Below are 17,156 nucleotides of genomic sequence, written 5' to 3' on the forward strand. Positions count from 1 at the left end.
GTTATGATGCCAAGGACATGGTTGTCTTTGTATTCCTAGCATATAGGCAGAAGTTTCTGGTATGTGTTTCTAGGGATAGAATTCCCAGGTCTGTACATCCTCAGCTAGACCAAACACTGTCAAATTGCTCTCCCAAACTGTGATGAATGTGCTCCCTAATAATAGGATCTGCTTCAAACATGCACAGATACCATGATGTGTACTTATACAGGTATAGATGGCATGGCCTGTTGTTCCTGGGCTACTAACCTGTGGAACATGTTGCTATAGTGAATACTGTAGGAACTTGTCTCATGGTGGTAATTATTTGTTTATCTAGCCAGGAAAGGAACAGTAAATGATGCGTTTATCTAATTATTCTTTATCAATAAAAATTTGGGAGTCAAATGTTGGGATAAGAACTTGAATGATCAAAGAAGCTGTGGGGAAGAGACCAGGGACCTCCTATTTCTTCCCTTCCTCCATCTGAAAAAAAGACTGAGATACACTCTAAGTCCCACCCTACTACTTCCTGTCTATCTGTCCTCAGTCCTCCAAACCCTCTATGGTTAATTTTGGTTAGCTAGTGGCTAGCTCCATTCTCTGATTCAAAGCAAACTTTATTGTCAGAATGCAATCAAAATATCACACAATAAGTAAAAGTAACAGGTAGCAGGAACTCTTCAACAACTCAACTTGTACCCAGTCTCTGCCATTGATGGAAATAGCATGTAGTACATGACTGTACTTCAACATCATCAGAGGTGAGTAGTTACATTTATAATGTACCACAATGATGGCAAGATGACAACTTTATGGATGTGACAAGACATTGACCACAACTTTAATATAGACACTTTGAATTCCTATGTCTGACGCAGAACATCCCTACCTCTCAACTCAGCCTCCTTCACCCTTGGTGTCCTGGTCTCAGCAGCTGGCCTTATCCATTGCCAAGAGGGGCCTGTTGACTCTTACCTATCTGACTTTTCAGCAACTCCTGTGGCCTTTAGAGCACATTAGGGTTCAATTCTCTTCTCTCTGCTCTGGTGCAGGATTGCTAAACTGACTGTCATAACCAGAGTAAGGCTGGAGACATGAGTTAAATGTTTCTGTGAAGAAGCTGTTGTACTTTCTATTTAGCCTGAAGTAGAATATCTTATTCTTTGGGGCCTGCATGGCCCACCTTCTCTGTCTTGCCTTGTTTAGATCACCTGATTGATCTCATCACCCATTTCATCTTTGCTCTTGAGTACCTGGGTACTTCTCCCTGTGATTCTCCACCACCCACACCCCGTCTCCTTTTCTTATCACATCATTACCAGCTACATTTTGCTCTGTGAAATTCACTTTTGTATTCTAGTGTTTGTCTACAAACAGAAGTTTTACCTGTTTGCTTAAATAAAAAAATACTGCCTAGATTTATTTCTGAGAAGAAAGGAGTTAGAATCCCAAATAAGGGATTAATATGAGAGAGGAGGTGGGATCTAGAGGTGGTCTCTGACTTGGATTGCTGGATGGCTGGAGGCAGTCACTTGGCCTCTGAGCGCAGTTGACAAGAAGACCTCAAAGCTCCTTTGGTCGTATACATGGGACTTCTGAGACACCTGGCCATTGGTCTGCAGTCTCATGTTGCTCCCAGCATTCCCATTCAAGTGGGTGCTGGACAGAATACTCTCTAGGGAGGACTCTGCTAACTGCCTTCATTCATGGATTCCTCAGCTCCACTTATTCCCAGACCTTTCTTGGTAATACTCTAGGCTGGTACAGGCCAAGTGCTTGACCATTTGCTACAGCCCACAGTAGAGTGAGCATCTGAGCCAGAGGGCATGGTTCATGGTACTACTATGCTCAGAGGCCTACTGAGTGATCACCTTGGTGCCTAGCCCTGGTACAGAGAGCACTGGGGCCAACTTTCCTTGAGGATATGTGCTGAAGGTGTGTCTGGGATTATTTCCTTGGCAAGCTGGGAGTCTTAACAAGATAAGGGTGCACTTTTAACTTTTGCTGAGTCAGACCTCTCAAGAAGTGGCTTATTGTAAGGTCACTTCTCAGTGTTCTCATGTCATACTTAATTGCTGTTGATTATGGCTTCTTGTAAATAACATTTTCATGTGAGTGCCTTTGTACCATTTACTAGCTTCCTCAGAGCTCTTGTAAAGCTGTAGAATGTATCCCGCAGGTATGCCAGCATTGAAATCATCTAGATCCAAAGAATTGCCTTTTCTCTCAGCTTCTTCCCTGCTTCTGTTGTTTCTGCTCAAGACTTCCTTCTACAACCCCTGTAGCCACTAGTCTATTTGTCATTCTTATACCCTCATTATTTGGGGAATGTTGTACAAATAGATCATACAGCACATAACCCTTGGGATTGGCTTTTTCTACCCAGCATAGATTCCTGGAGCTCGACTTAAGTTGTGTGTATCAGTCACTGTTCCTTTTTATTGCTGGGTATATTACATGGTATGGGTGTGCCACAGTGCTTATAGTTTATGGAAGGAGAGCTTCAGAGTTGTGCTTGGTGATTATGAGTAAGGTTACTGTGATCCTTATGGATATCGAATGGGTTGTCTGTTCTTCCATAATGAATGCTGAAGAGTGATTGCTAGGTCTTATGGATATTGTGTGTTTAGTTTTTTTAAAAATGATTTTGTTACACTTATTTTTTTTGGGGGGAGTGGCATGTGTCACAGTGTAGTTATGGAAGTTAGAAGAAAACTTGGAGGACTCAGTTATCTCCACCATATAGGTCCCTAGATTGAACTTGGGGTTGTCAGGATTGGTGCAAGAGCCTTTACCTGTTGAGCCATATCACCGGCCTGCAAGTTTAATTTTTAGAGAATCCACTATTTTCAGAGTGGTCATGCTATGTTATATTCTAACTGACATTGTGTTCTAGTTTCTCCACCTCATGTACAGCTTTTGGAGGTATTGCTCTTATTCCTTGTTTTTTTGAGACAGGGTGGTCTTTCACTTGGGCCTGGAGTTAAGACTTTCTGTCTTCCCAGCTCTGGGATTGCAAGCTTGCCACTATGCCCAGATTTTTATGTAGTTTCTGGCTAGGACTCGGATCCTAAATGCTTAAGCAGCTTTACTGACTAAGCCATGTCCCACCCCCACTCCCCTTGTAGGTTTTTCTTTTAGCTTTCTTCATGGTGTACAATGCTCTTTCATCTTACCTCTGTATGTACCTTTCTTGACTGATGGGTTGAATGACTGTCTGTACTAATATGTTACTGGCACCTCCTTTGTTGCCATAGAGTGGTTATTATTTCTGGGTGCAAGGAAGGTAGCTTTACATTCCCCTTGTCCTTCTGTGGATACAATCTGGTAGCTGGAGAGCTGACCTGAGCTGGAGTGCCCTAGGTGTGGCAGGAGTAGAGAACCTCTTGGCCACTTCGCTGCAGTGGGTTTGTTTTATCAGGCTACCTGTTCTCTGGGCCTTGGCTGGAGAAAGACATTAGAGGTGGTAGGGCTTGCTCCTCCATGAGTGATGATGTTAGGTCCTGTTTTCAGCTCTCGTTCCAGGACATCCAGATGTTGGGATCCAATGAAAGCTCATTGTGGTCGTTCTGTGTTCTCAAGGTCCACCAGTCTTTGCTGTCAGTCGCTGATGTTTTCATTGCTGGGTTTTCGTTTTTTTCCCCCCCTAGGGGAGTAAGGAAAACTGTATCAGAGCTAGCCAAATTTGCCTTCATGAAATCTGAAGAGCAAGTGGCTCAACATCCTGTCTGCAAACTTGCCTGGCATGCTCAGTGCTTTGCCCTGTTCCACGTGTCTTGACCTTTGGACATTCTGGGTGCAGGGCCTCACCTTAATGGTGGGAAGGCTGTTTTCTGAAATGGTTTTGATGGGTGGTTCAGCCTTATGGTGCATTACCCTCCAGGTCTTATTTCTCTACCTTCTGTTTTGAACTCTTGAAAAATGTCATAGTGGGAGGGGCAACCAGTTGATGACTTAATGAGGTGTGCATTGATCCTTAGGCCATTCACCCTGCAAGAAGGGAATGAGATGAGCTATCCCACTGTTCTGGGTGAATCCAGAAGAGCTTGAGATTCATTCTTGTTCTCACTGCCTTCTGCTCTGGAACTAGGCGCTTTGCAGTTTTCCCTTCTGCTAAACAAGAAGCAGCTGTAGGTAGAGGACCACCATGAATCTGGCCTGCCTGATGCTTGCCCCTCAGCTTCCTCATTTGCTATAGGACTTGGAGCAGCCCCATCTGGCTGCACTGGTTCTCCTCTCGTGAGAGTGAGTATTTCTTTTCTTTTTTCTTTCTTTTTCCTTTTTCTCCTTTTGGTTTTTCGAGACAGGGTTTCTCTGTGGCTTTTGGAGCCTGTCCTGGAACTAGCTCTTGTAGACCAGGCTGGTCTTGAACTCACAGAGATCCGCCTGCCTCTGTCTCCCAAGTGCTGGGATTAAAGGCATGTGCCATCACCGCACCACCAAGAGTGAGTATTTCTTAAGGGTGTGAAGAAGGCTCACTGGGTAGATACTGTAAGTAAAACACCCTGTGGGTCACCCGAGGTTGCAAGTGTCCATCTCTGTTAGCCAGTGTTGTCATCTGACACCTCCACTGTCTGTCAACCACAATGGGTGTGAACCAGAGCCTACTGTTAGTTTATCTTTAGAAACTTCATCTATGTCTCTAGTGTATTTCCTTTGTTTTGCTCACCGGGTCTTGTGCCTGCTAGACAAGCACTCTACCTCTGAGCCACATCCTTGGCCCTTGTAGCTCATATCTTCTCACCACGCTTTTCCAGAGATCACTGCCTGTGGTCCAGTCATCTCCTTTGCCAATTCTTCCCAGCACCATGGCAGGTCTTCTGACTACCTTGAATGTCTTGAGTCCATGTGGAGCAGTGCCTAGGTGGGACCAGTTGAGAGGAATACTACCAGATTGCCCCTTTGTGTCCTGGGAGGAAGAATCTGCTTGTGTTCCTGTTGGCAGGGCTGCAGCTGCTGGAAGTTACTCCTTATCTTGTGGGAAATCATGCACTTGTCTGAAGAGATAGAAGCAAAAGTTCTTTTAGTCAGACAGCTTTCTTTCTTTTCTCTTCCTTCCCTTTCTTTTTTCTTTTTTCTTTTTCTTTTTCTTTTTCTTTTTCTTTTTTTTTTGAGACAGGTCTCATTATTTAGACAAGGCTGACCTGGAACTCCTTGCCTTTCAGGCATTTGAAAATGCTGGAACTAAAGACTTGTGCCACTGTGCCTCAGTCAAATAGAATTCTCTTCCATAGTTGCTTTTTGGGAGCCATAGTGTATATTGTAAACTTCAGGATGTTTCTTAACTGGGTCCTTTGGGTTGGTAGTAAATGGTGTAGAAATTGTAAGAAACAGATATGAAGTATTTCCCAGCCTTTCAGCTTCCCTTAACTGACACTGCTTTTTCCCTCTGCACCACGCAGTTGCTGTGCTTGCTTTTATTGTTTGTATCTCTTGGGAAGCTGTGCTGCAGAGGGTCCGTCTTCTCAGTGGCAGTGTGGTTGTCTATATATGAACACAATAATTACTGTAGGCAGTCTCCTGCCATCTTTGTATCTGTTAGCACGAGTGATTTCTCATCTTCCATTTTTATGAGTGCTGCCCTGAGTAACTTTCTATGCAGTGTGTGGTTTCTTATGCAGGTGAAGGACAGGGTAAATTTATAGAAATGTTTCTGCTGAGTTAAAAGTCTATATTTTAAAGCTTGGTAGATTTTACCATACGCTCTCTATAAAGGTTGTGTTAACTTATACTCTGCCATTGAGAATCAGTGTAACCTGCTATTACAGTATGAGCTCTATGAATCTGGTAAGTTAAAAAGCATCTCAGGGTTGTTGAGATGGCACAGGGTAAGGAACTGACTTCTGCAGGTTTTTCTCTAACCTCTACATGTGTGTTGTGAAATGAACCCCTCCACGTATAATAATAATAAACAAATGCAAATAAAATAACTTTTAACTCTATAATTTCAATTTGCATTTTCCTTGGGAAGAATACCAAGCAAATATTTCTTTATAAATATTTAGAAACAGAGTTAAGATCTATTTCTAACCCTGATTCATGAAAATCCCAACGGCCTTTCGTGCTCATCGCTGGATGTCTGACTACTGCTGTCTCTTGTGCATGTGGTTTTCTTTCTTTAATTTTTTTTACATTTATATACTTATCTTGTGTGTGCCATAGCACATGTGTGGTGAGAGTCAGTTCTTTCCCCTAGGATGTGAGCTCCTGGGATCAAGCTCAGGTTGTCATGGTTTACCTGCTCAACTGTCTTGTCAGTCCTCAAACATGGGAGTATTTAAGGGTTCCTTTTTTCTTTTTCGCTCCTTCCTTCCTTCCTTCCTTCCTTCCTTCCTTCCTTCCTTCCTTCCTTCCTTCCTTCCATTTACTCTTTTTTTTTATTGTTGTTGTTGAGACAGGGTTTCACTGTGTAGCTCTAGTTGGCTTGAAACTTGGTGTGTAAGCCAGGCTGTCCTCCTGCCTTAGGGTACTGAACTTAAAGGTGTGCCATACTATTCTTGACTATATGGTTATTGTTATGTTTTTAAGAATTCCAACTTCTAGCCGGGAGGTGGTGGCGCACACCTTTAATCCCAGCACTCAGGAGTCAGAAGCAGATGGATCTCTGAGTTTGAGGCAGAGACAGGTGGATTTCATTGAGTTTGAGGCCAGCCTGGTCTACAAAGCGAGTTGCAGGACAAGCCAGGACTGTTAAACAGAGAAACCCATTTCAAATCCTCCTCCCCTCTACTACCCCCGCCCCCCCCCCCCAGTAAATAAAATAAAGGAAAATCCAAACTCAGGTTCCTTGACATCTGTCTGCTAGTTTTGCCTTGGCTCTGCTGTTGAGTCTACGGAAATGACATTATTGATTGTTTAATTCATTAACTTATTGGCTTTAAGCATGACATTTTTGCAGTGAGTACTACCCACTTTCAATATATGCAGTGCTAGATTAGGGGAGGGAGCAAAGATCCATTTTCCAGTGCATGCTGATTCTGGAATAATGTAGCTATTCCTCTCATAGTTGTGGAAGTGATAGACATTGCATTGATACAGAAAGTGATGTATACTTTCCATAGGTTCACCTCTGTGAGTGTCCTGATCCCTGTTACCGCTGAGCTATGCAGTGTCAAGACATATTCTTTCTTTGACTGTGTTTTATTATACTGATGAAAATGTTCACCTGTGGAGGCCGTCCTAGAGTGACTCATTAAGAAAGAGTTTGCAGACTTTGCAGAAGACGAAGGCTAATGAGTAGGGTTTCAGTTCATGGCCATCATCTTTGACCATGTCTGAAGCACTGGCTAATCCCACTTCTGGGCCTCATACTGTGGTCCTTGTGGTCTGGTGAGCATCTGAGGCAGTTATAGGTCTGTTATTCTCTAATGTGAGTTTTCTCTAATGTGGCAATTTCATCTTCATGTCCTTGGACACTCAGTTATGGAGCAGACATCAGCAAGTGAGAGGATGTGGGTAGTGGAAGGAAAGCCCTTCAGGGTCTCTAGTCTCAGGAAGCCGTGCTCCTCCCCTGCTGTCTTTGTCTTCACTTTAGCATGCTCTTGGCTTTTCACCATGTCTGTGCCCAGTGTGCCCTCAGATTCTTCATTCTAAGAATCTACCGGGAACCTGCGAGTAAACAAAGCTTTTAGTGTTCATTATCTTCATTGCTAGAAAGGGCACTGCTCCTGTGTGTTCTGAATCCCAGACAAAATCATAGCCACTTGAATGTCATGTTCCTGAATTGAGTCTTCTTATAAGTTTAAATAGATAAGATGGGTAGAAACCCAAAAGTTAAAATCCTTTGTAAAGCCTCCCTGGAAATAGGCATTTTTCTAAATATGTTGGTGGGAATGAAAAAATGGCCCAGCGCTTTCAGAAGGGAATTTGGCAACATTTAACAAAGTTACATATGCATTAGAGTAAGTGGGAAATTCCACTTCCAGGAATTTGGCCCAGAGATTCACTGTAAAAATAGTAAAAGAGTATTCTTTATGTCACTCCATGAAATAGCAAAGGGTTTTAAACAGTGCAGAGTTTTCAGTGGTAAACAATACTAGCTGAGCAGCTGGTGGGTCTGCATTATGGACTGCTGTGCTCCTCTAACGCTATGTGCTGTCAGACATGGAGGATAGGATACACAATTATGAGAGAAAGCAAAGGTGGGGAGTGATGTCTGTAGTATGCTACTGTTTAGAGAAAGAATATAAATACTTTTTTGTTTGCATGTAGTTTATAAATGGAACGAAGCTTTTCTTCTTTCTTTTCTACTTAAGTGAATCAAAAATAGAAGGACTTCTACCCAAACTTTTTTTTTTTTGTATAAATTTGATTTGGGAATTACTTAAACATTTGCATTTTTATGTTACATGTATTTGTTTATGTGTATGTACACATATTGTACATGTGTGAAGGTCAGAGGACAACTTGCATTAATTGGGTCCCTCATTCCGTTGTGCAAGTCTAAGGGCTTGAACTCAGGTCATAGGCTTGATAGTGAGAGCCTGTACCTGCTGAGCTTGTTGGTCCTGTATCATTTATTATACAAAAAAATAAGAGGTTATAGAAATTTTGATAAACATTATCACTTTTTCTTTACCTAAAATGTTTGTACCTGTTTGCTTCCCATCAGTACTTGAGACTCCTTTTTATCACACTTTTGACAAGTCTAGATGTCATCTTACTGAACTTCACACCAAACTGATAGGGAAAAGAAGCTGCTTCTTCCTTTCTGTGGTGGTACTGATGCAGCATCCCTGCATTTTATTATTTCTGTACTTTTCTGAAGGGAGCTTCTCACTAGTTTATAAACTCCTCCTGCTTTCCTTTCCTTCTGTTGGCTAGCACCAGTTGTGTATCATTCCATCTAACTTGTAGAAGCTGGTTGTTGCTATGTTGTCTTATGTGGGACACATGCTCATGTTAGTTTAGCATAACTGGAACAGACTTCCTATGTCTTTTAAGTACTGTTCATTAAGTTAAAGCTCTCTGGAACAACAGCTCTATGTTCTTGTGTTTGTTTCTCTTTTTCAGTTTTCTAGGACTTCTTAGATAGTCTGAGCAGTGACTTCTGAATGTTCACTTAGGTTTGTAGCTGGTGGAGAGCTAATGAAATGCCATTGGCCTTTTGACTTGAGAGTGAAATTGATCTTCTTCTTCTTCTTTTTTTTTTTTTCTTTCAAGATAGGGTTTCTCTTTGTAGCCCTGACTATCCTGAAACTCACTCTGTAGACCAGGCTGGCCTCGAACTCAAGATCTGCCTGCCTCTGCTTCCCAAGTACTGTGTGATTAAAGATATGCACCACCACTGCCCAGCTGAGATTGATTGATCTTGATTTACAGTAACACATGATAAATACTTTTATGATCTGTTTATTGTGAATACCTGGATGAAGCATTTCCCCTGTAACTACACACATTCATAGATATAGCTTTTGTAGCTGTCAGATTTGGCTGTGTTCACAGATTCATGGGGTGCATTCTTCTTCTAGGTCATCACTCCCTGTAGGAAGCTCATCTTGTGTGCCGACAACAGGAAAGAAATGGAAGATTGGATTGCAGCACTCAAGACTGTCCAGAACAGGGAGCATTTTGAGGTAAAAAGAGAAGTATATTTTCTTTGGGTGTCTGTTGTTGCCTCTCTTGCTCTTACTCTAACATGCCCCGTCCCGCAATGACTTCTGAGTGGACCCCAGCATGTGTCTTGTGAACCTGTCAAGACTGTGGTCTTTCTGTTCTTCTTGAATCTGACTTCCTCTTTAGGGTACTTTATGAGATTCTCTTTAAGTTGTTACATTAAAGAATTTCAAAGGGAAATCTTACCTTTGCCCTCTTTATATACTGTTCTTCTAGCCTACCCAATACAGTATGGATCATTTCTCAGGGATGCACAACTGGTATGCCTGTTCCCATGCACGGCCAACCTATTGCAATGTGTGTCGTGAAGTTTTGTCTGGAGTCACATCCCATGGGCTGTCCTGTGAAGGTAAGAAAACTGCATTTGTCACTTTGTGGTGAAAGGTGACCTGAGGTTTTACTCGATAAGCTGTTCGAAATCCAAGCACAGTCATAATAAATGAGTATTGCTATGACTGAGGGTGGTCAAGGGAGAAGTGGTCCCCACCGCTGCATTCTTTTTGATCTTCTCCTGGAGGACTCAGCCTTGGGTGTCATGTATCACAGAGCTTCTGCAGAGGGATGGAAGGGCCGTAGTAGTGAAGAGACAGGAGTGTGGGCTCTGTCTGGGCTGTGCCCTGAATATAGGAGAGAAAATACCTCAGAGAGTACAGGGCCAGGGGATGGTTCTGGGCAGACCATGGGTCATATAGGGAGTGCAAGCTCTGACTTATGATCAAGCCTATCTTTTGCTCATTTTGTATAACTTGTGAATATGGCTTGTTTTACATTTATTTTAAATGGATGAAGAAAATTCAAAAGAAGAGTATTTTGTTATATGGAGTTCATATATTTCAGTTCCATAGTGTTTTCTGAGTCTGCTTATCTGCTGGGTAGAGGTTAGGTGCTGTGACAGTGGCCCACATGTCCCGCAAAGCCTTAGCTGCTCACCCTACTGTCCCCACTGTTTCTAACTATACTCGGCTGTTATGGATAGCAGCACCAAGGATGTCCATCAAAATCTCTTCATTCCACCCCAACTTTACTAAGCAGCCATCTGCCCCACAGGGAGGCTCCTGCTGAGGGTGAAACTTGTAGGGTTGTGTGTTCCTTTTCCCATAGTGTGCAAATTTAAGGCTCACAAACGGTGTGCTGTACGTGCAACCAGTAACTGCAAGTGGACCACGTTGGCCTCGATCGGGAAGGACATCATTGAGGATGAGGATGGGGTACGTCCAGGGGGCATTCTGCCTGTGACTTGCACAGCACCCACTATCTTGCCTTCACCCTACACTTCTCATTTGAGATATCAAACTGGGATCAGGTGTCCCTGCCATTTATATCTGGGACCTTTGTGATTACTGTTCTCCCAACTCTGCCCTAATCCCCATCAGTCTGGGTGTCTCCTTCCTAGTAAGTGCTGTGATGTGGAAGGCATCTCATAGGCCCTGCTTATCCCTGCCCACACTGGCCATCAGGGAGGAGCTTGTGCCGGGAGGAGTGTCTCAAAAAGAGCCCTTCTGCCTCAGGGTGCCCAACTGATCCTGTGTTGGAACTCTGGGATGTCTTTAGTATGTCCCTGTTTGGTCTACAGATTGCCATGCCCCACCAGTGGCTGGAAGGAAATCTGCCTGTGAGTGCCAAGTGCATTGTGTGTGACAAGACTTGTGGCAGCGTGTTGCGCCTGCAGGACTGGCGCTGTCTTTGGTGCAAGGCCATGGTGAGTGTGCAGCATCTGCCCTGCCTGTGAGTGTGAAGACACAACTGGCCCCGGAATTTGTTTTTCTTCCTCCTAACTCCTTGTAAGTTTACCCCAGAGGCTTCCCAAAAACTCAGAGCCTTGACTGTCCCACAAGTGCCTGGTCATCCTCATTCTTGACAGTTTTGTAGCGATTTTCCTTTGCTTTGATCCTGCCTTTTACATGAAAACTATTGTATCTTCCCTGGACAGCATCTCAACAGGTTGGGAAGGGGTCTTTTGGCACAGATTCATGGGCCTTGTCTGTGAGAGAGAGTAGGAATACTTTTGAGGCTCTTCTGAGAGAAGTTTGTTCTAGGACAATAATTATAGCAATCAACATCCTTGTGTATGGAAGAGGAGGAGCCACAGAATGACTGTGCTGCTCCCCCCAACCCCCCAACAAATCTCAAGGTGTTTAATGCTGAGTCCATGATTAGACAGCTGTGGTTTCTATGGCTTATACCTGGTTTTGAGCCTGGGACTGACCAGGAAGAAGCCTAGTCACATGAAGGCAGGTTGTTCAGGAACCCTGAAAGCTAAGTTAACTATGATAGGAGCTGAGGCTGAAGTTCAGTTTCATGTCTGACTCCCATTGGATGTATCTGATTCTCAACTTCAATGTGCAGTCCAGGAAATAGGATGCTTAGAGCATAGCTTAGCCTGCGCTAATGCTGTTTGCCTCTTCTTGAGAAGGCTTTCCAGTTGCTGGGCCAGGGAGTCTCTGGTGTGTCCAAGGAGACTGTGACCCTTGGTAACATGTGGATTTTTATTTTAGGTTCATACATCATGTAAAGAGTCCTTGGTAACGAAGTGTCCACTTGGCCTGTGTAAGGTGTCTGTCATCCCTCCCACAGCACTCAACAGTATTGACTCTGATGGTAGGTGCTCCATGCTTGTGTTCACATACATGCCCCTTCTCCTTGCTTCCTCCCCTACTAGCTCTGGAGATGAGTATCTTGGCAATTTTGAGACATGGTCAGCCAGAGGCTAGGCTCAGCTGTGGAATGGGCAGGGACCACAATTGTCCTCCTAGGAATTGCCATAGGACTCACAGCTTGAGCCAGCACTTTTCTAGAAGAGTTGATAGAGATCTTCGGCTGTTGAGTGGAGATCAAATGTAAAGTGTCCTGGTTTGCCATGAGCTTGAGGGCTGTGCCTGTCACCATCTGTGGCAGATTCTAGCATGCTGGCCCAGAACCTCTCTCTATATCCATCGGTACAATGAAGAAGCATGCTAGCAAGGATTGGTGAAGGGGATCTCTGGGGTACATGTTTTAGAGGAAAGAGTTCTGTTAGGCTAGCAGCAAGAGACAGTGCAGTGAGGTCAAATCTAGAGTCCTTGAAGATGGGCGATAAGATGAGGTGGGCTCACTCTCCTCACAGCTGGGCTGTCCCTCACAGACTCATTGGCTCACTTTGTGAATTCTGTGCCTCTTGTGCTGATTGTTGCTGCTTATTCAGTCCATAGCACTTCAACAGCTTGTAAGGGCTCTTTTCTGTTCCACCCTCACTTTCAGGGTTCTGGAAGGCCACCTGTCCCCCATCTTGCACAAGCCCCCTGCTGGTCTTCGTCAACTCCAAAAGTGGAGACAACCAAGGTGTGAAGTTCCTCAGAAGATTCAAGCAGTTGCTGAACCCTGCCCAGGTTTTTGACCTCATGAATGGAGGACCACACCTTGGGTAGGGATTGTGTGAGATGTTCTGTTCTTGGAACTTCCAATGTTTTGTAGTTAAGACATGCTTGTTTTAAAAGGATGAAAGAGAAGAAATTTTTAACTAGTATGTATTAGTGCTAGCTGTTCTTGCAGAGGACCCAAGTTTGATTCCCAGCTCCCATGTAGCAGCTCACATTCTGTTCCAGGAGATCTGACATCCTCTATTTGCCTCTGTAGACACTACACACATGTGATGCATGAATGTACGTGGAAGCAAAACATCAATATACATAAAATAAAAGTAAATCTTTATAAAGAAAATTTTAAATATCAAAGAAGTTCAACTGCCCATCACCAAATTCCACTCATGAAGGACATATTGCTAATAGTTGGTAGATGTTTGCACCCTTCAGCTTCCACTGTAAAAGCACCACATGTCTGTAAACATGTATACACACCTACTCTAGCTGCTATATGCAACATGTTCACATGCATCAGCTCCTGTGCTTGGAGTCTTTCCATGTTGGTACTTATAGATTTGCCTTGCTGTATTTACTGCCTGCTTAGTTCATAGGAAGTTTTTCTTTAGCAAAACTAAGGGGACTTTTCCATCTTGAGAACACAGTAGTGTCTTCATACAGGTGCAGTGAGACTTGAGGAGCATCAGGGTCTGAGGCTTCTCATTTCCCAGTCAGGGAGACCATGTCTTTTCCTTTTGGTTTTGTATTTTCCACAAGTTTGTAGAAAATATTTGTCTTTGTAAGGTAGGACTCAGAGGACATGCTAACATTTGGGGAGACTGAAGTGGAAGTTGTTTGTAGCCCCTACTTCAATGTGAATTCTGGGAGGAACTCAAGAGGGAATGGATGCTGCTATAGCACGAGCCTGACTTCTTCTTTGTGTGTCTTTAGTTGACATGCTGTGGGGCTCATGCTTCCCATCACTCCTTGGTACTGGCCCTTCAGTTTCTTTTTGCTATTCTTGACCGCTTGCTGCACCGCTTTCTGGAAGTCAGTCACAAATGACCTCATCCCTCAGACTGCTTGCTTAATGGCAGGATTCCTGAATCCTACAGATACCTGTTTTTTTTTTTAACAGCACGGATCCATTCTTTCTGAGGTTGATGAGGAACTAGTAGTCTCAGTTCAGCAGTAGGGAGATTCAAGGTATGATATATAGTGGAGGCACTACACCAAACAGGTTCAGGTGGCTATAATTGTACTGCAGGGATATTGCATTAAGGCTCCACTGTACTCTGGCAGGGAAGCTGCATGGTAGAACTGAGTTTTAGGCTTCATGGTGCTGTGGCAGGGAAGCTACACAGTAGAACTGGGTTGTGATGTGCAAGAGCTCCATGATTTACAACTGTGCACAGTGAGGCGACATAAGAGGTCCAGTGGTGGGAAGCACCTGACATCACATAGTTCGTAAGCTTCCTGAGTTCTGGCCTTAACTGACCACTGCTTCCCCAGAAAGCAAGGTCCTCACAGGTAAATATTTAAAGGATACATGTAAATATGTCTCTCACCAGTTGGAGCAGCGTTGCTGCTTAGCACTCAGGTTCAGATCTGAGGCAATATCTTGTTGTCTATCTTAGCTTGTGTTCTGAGTACTTCCTCTGTGTCTAGCTCTTCTAGAGACAGCTCTGCAAGCCCCAGATTGGAGCAACATATGTGGATAGTTAGGGTCACGTGGTACGACCTTTGGCCATTTGAATGGAGGGAGGCACTGATTTTTTTGGGATCTCTAGTAAGGGTGCCTATGCTAAGCCAGTGTCTTAGTATCTCCAGTGTGCTAGCCCCTGAGGAGAGCCATCATCTTCTCCTATACGCATGGTGGGCCTGGTTAGACCTTGGGGGAGCTGAGGACAGCAGCCTCTTAAATAGCAAGTCATTAAAGAAAACGTATAACAATCCTTTTGCTTGAGGAGGGTTTTGTTGGAAGCTCCCTGAGAACTCAGAGGAGCAATAGGGGCTGAGCCTAGTTGAGGGGAGGATGCTAGGGGGCCTATCCAAATTCTGGGCTAGTACTATGTCCAAGGAAGGACATATCCTGCTGGAGGCACTATAGGACACCAGGGATGTACATCCTGGTGGAGGTGTGGGCATGGAGCTTCAGGGGTATACAATGTGGAATCAGTCATTAGTACCTGTGTGGTTCTTGAATTGAAAGCAAGGATGAAGTCTGCAGGAAGAGTGTGAGGAGTAAGCAAAGGCTGTGGTGGCATATGAGTGGGAGGGGCAGTATGACCAATAGGAGCCCAAAAGGGAGACTAAAGTTAAAGAGAAAAGGCTTGAATTACATGACTAGGAGAGCTGTGTGTCTGGTCTGGGGGTTAAATGCTGTAGAGGGGCTAGCATTTTGTAGGCATCTGTAACCTGTGTGAGTGGTGTCAAGGCTCAGGGCCAGGCCACAAGGAAGGCTGGTGGTTAGTACATGAATAAGGAATATTGAAGGTAGGGATTCTTGGGTCCAGTATTTGTCGGGGATGTAGAAGACTGTGCCCACAAGTCTTTGTAGGTGCTGACATCAAATGAGACTGTCTTGATACTCTGTGCAATGTGTGTATTGTCTCCTCCATGATCCTGGCTGGAAGAGCTTCTGGGATCTGGAACTGTCACAGCCACATAGACAAAAGATGGGCCCTGAGCAGAAGGGCTAGACAGACACCTAATGTTGCTTCATAAACTCTGTATACATGTGGGCTTGGCCTGGGTGTAGGTTCAGCCATACGGAACAGGGGGCTTCCCCCAGCTCAGGACAGAAAATCAATCATTTGTCTTTTAGAGTATACTAATTTCCCTGACTTCCCATTCTCTGCAGCTTACGGTTATTTCAGAAGTTTGACACCTTCCGGATTCTGGTTTGTGGCGGGGATGGCAGTGTTGGCTGGGTTCTCTCTGAAATCGACAGTCTCAACCTTCACAAACAGGTACCTGGGTTGAGGGACACCCCAGCTCTAGGCAAGAGCTGAGGTCAGAAAGGGGCCAAGAAGTCTGGGTACTGGACTGTTTCAATATGTCTGTGTTAGCAATGAAGGTTCTGGAGGCTGTGGAGGTTTTGTGTGTGTATGTGTGTGTGTGTGTGGGGGGAATTGATTAATTGATTTTGGTCAAGGGAGCTGTGAAAACAACACGGAAACCATCAGGCTTTCTGTGGTGGCTATAGTCACCTAAGCTCTAGCTCTTTACTGGAGGTGATTACCTGATTTCTGGATGCCTTGGGCTTGAGAGGAGAGGAAGAAAGAATCTTCAACTTCTAAAGGTAGAGAAAATAGATTATCCTGATTGTTTACTGTGTTCATTGAATTTTCACTCCAGTGTGTACTGCACACTGTCATAACCACCACTCAGATTGTTTGTATTAAATGTGCAGTTCATCTGGTATTCCCTTGCTAGTCTGTGACTGCTGCTGAAAGAGCAGTATGTGTGCACTTTCATACTTTGCTCCATGGGCAGCTCGGAGTGGCAGTTCTCCAGAGGATGTGCTCCCTGTGTTAGTGCTTCTACCCTAGTGCATGGCTGGAGATGCTGAGACAACCCTGGCAAAATCCAGCATATGCTCCAGGATCTTCTGTTCTGAGGCGCCCTTATTTAAATATTTGTAGTGCCAGACTGCACTGGTCAGGACTGCTCCAGTTCACCTTCTCCAGAGTCTTATTTTTAAGTACTGATAAAGTCAAACACAGCCTTACTTGACTTGAAGAAATCACATTTAAAAATTGATATTTCATGATCATTGTTATATGGGTACCTTACCTGTCATTAAAGATCATTTTTCCTAGTTTTTTGGTTTGTCACATTTCCTTCATATTTTTTGTTGTTCTTGAGGTAATCGCCCCTGTGCCAAGATCATAAAAACATTAATCTGTGTTGCCTTATACTGTCTAATGAATCCCTGACTTGAATGAGTTTTCAGTGATTTTATGTTCTCTCTCGAATCCTGCTCAACAAGTGGTAGGTACTTTGTGTGTTGTCTGTTGTAGGGATGGTCCTAGGGCCTACTGACAGCCACCAGTAACTCTTGAAAAGTAGTGTCTCCCAGTGATAGGATTAATAGAGTTTACTATTGCTTGCTAGGAAGGCTGCGAATGTGGTTCTTCTACTTAGTCACGCTCTGTGAACACTTGTTTCCTGTGGTTTCCTTGTTGTTCCTCAGAGCTCTGTCAACTCTAGTTTCCTCAT

The 17,156-nt window shown here is 44.0% G+C and overlaps 1 protein-coding gene across 8 annotated transcripts in view; it reads left to right on the forward strand.

The window, feature by feature from the left end:
* The window catches only part of Dgkd (diacylglycerol kinase delta), a 98,347-nt gene that overhangs the window by 59,957 nt on the left and 21,234 nt on the right, over positions 1-17,156 (forward strand). For 7 of the 8 annotated variants that reach the window (XM_085696961.2, XM_085696969.2, XM_085696973.2 and 4 more), the window contains 7 exons: positions 9,453-9,557; positions 9,814-9,946; positions 10,699-10,805; positions 11,171-11,296; positions 12,093-12,195; positions 12,835-12,997; positions 15,796-15,904. In XM_085696961.2, coding sequence (XP_085553087.2) covers positions 9,453-9,557; positions 9,814-9,946; positions 10,699-10,805; positions 11,171-11,296; positions 12,093-12,195; positions 12,835-12,997; positions 15,796-15,904 — 846 coding nt within the window. Of the gene's footprint in view, positions 1-3,978; positions 4,228-9,452; positions 9,558-9,813; positions 9,947-10,698; positions 10,806-11,170; positions 11,297-12,092; positions 12,196-12,834; positions 12,998-15,795; positions 15,905-17,156 lie in introns of those variants that run through there. The other variant, XM_085696987.2, reaches the window with a different exon arrangement.

The sequence above is a fragment of the Myodes glareolus genome, chromosome 1, assembly GCF_982192425.1.
Source record: "Myodes glareolus chromosome 1, mMyoGla1.1, whole genome shotgun sequence".
In the NCBI taxonomy this organism is placed as follows: Eukaryota; Metazoa; Chordata; class Mammalia; order Rodentia; family Cricetidae; genus Myodes; species Myodes glareolus.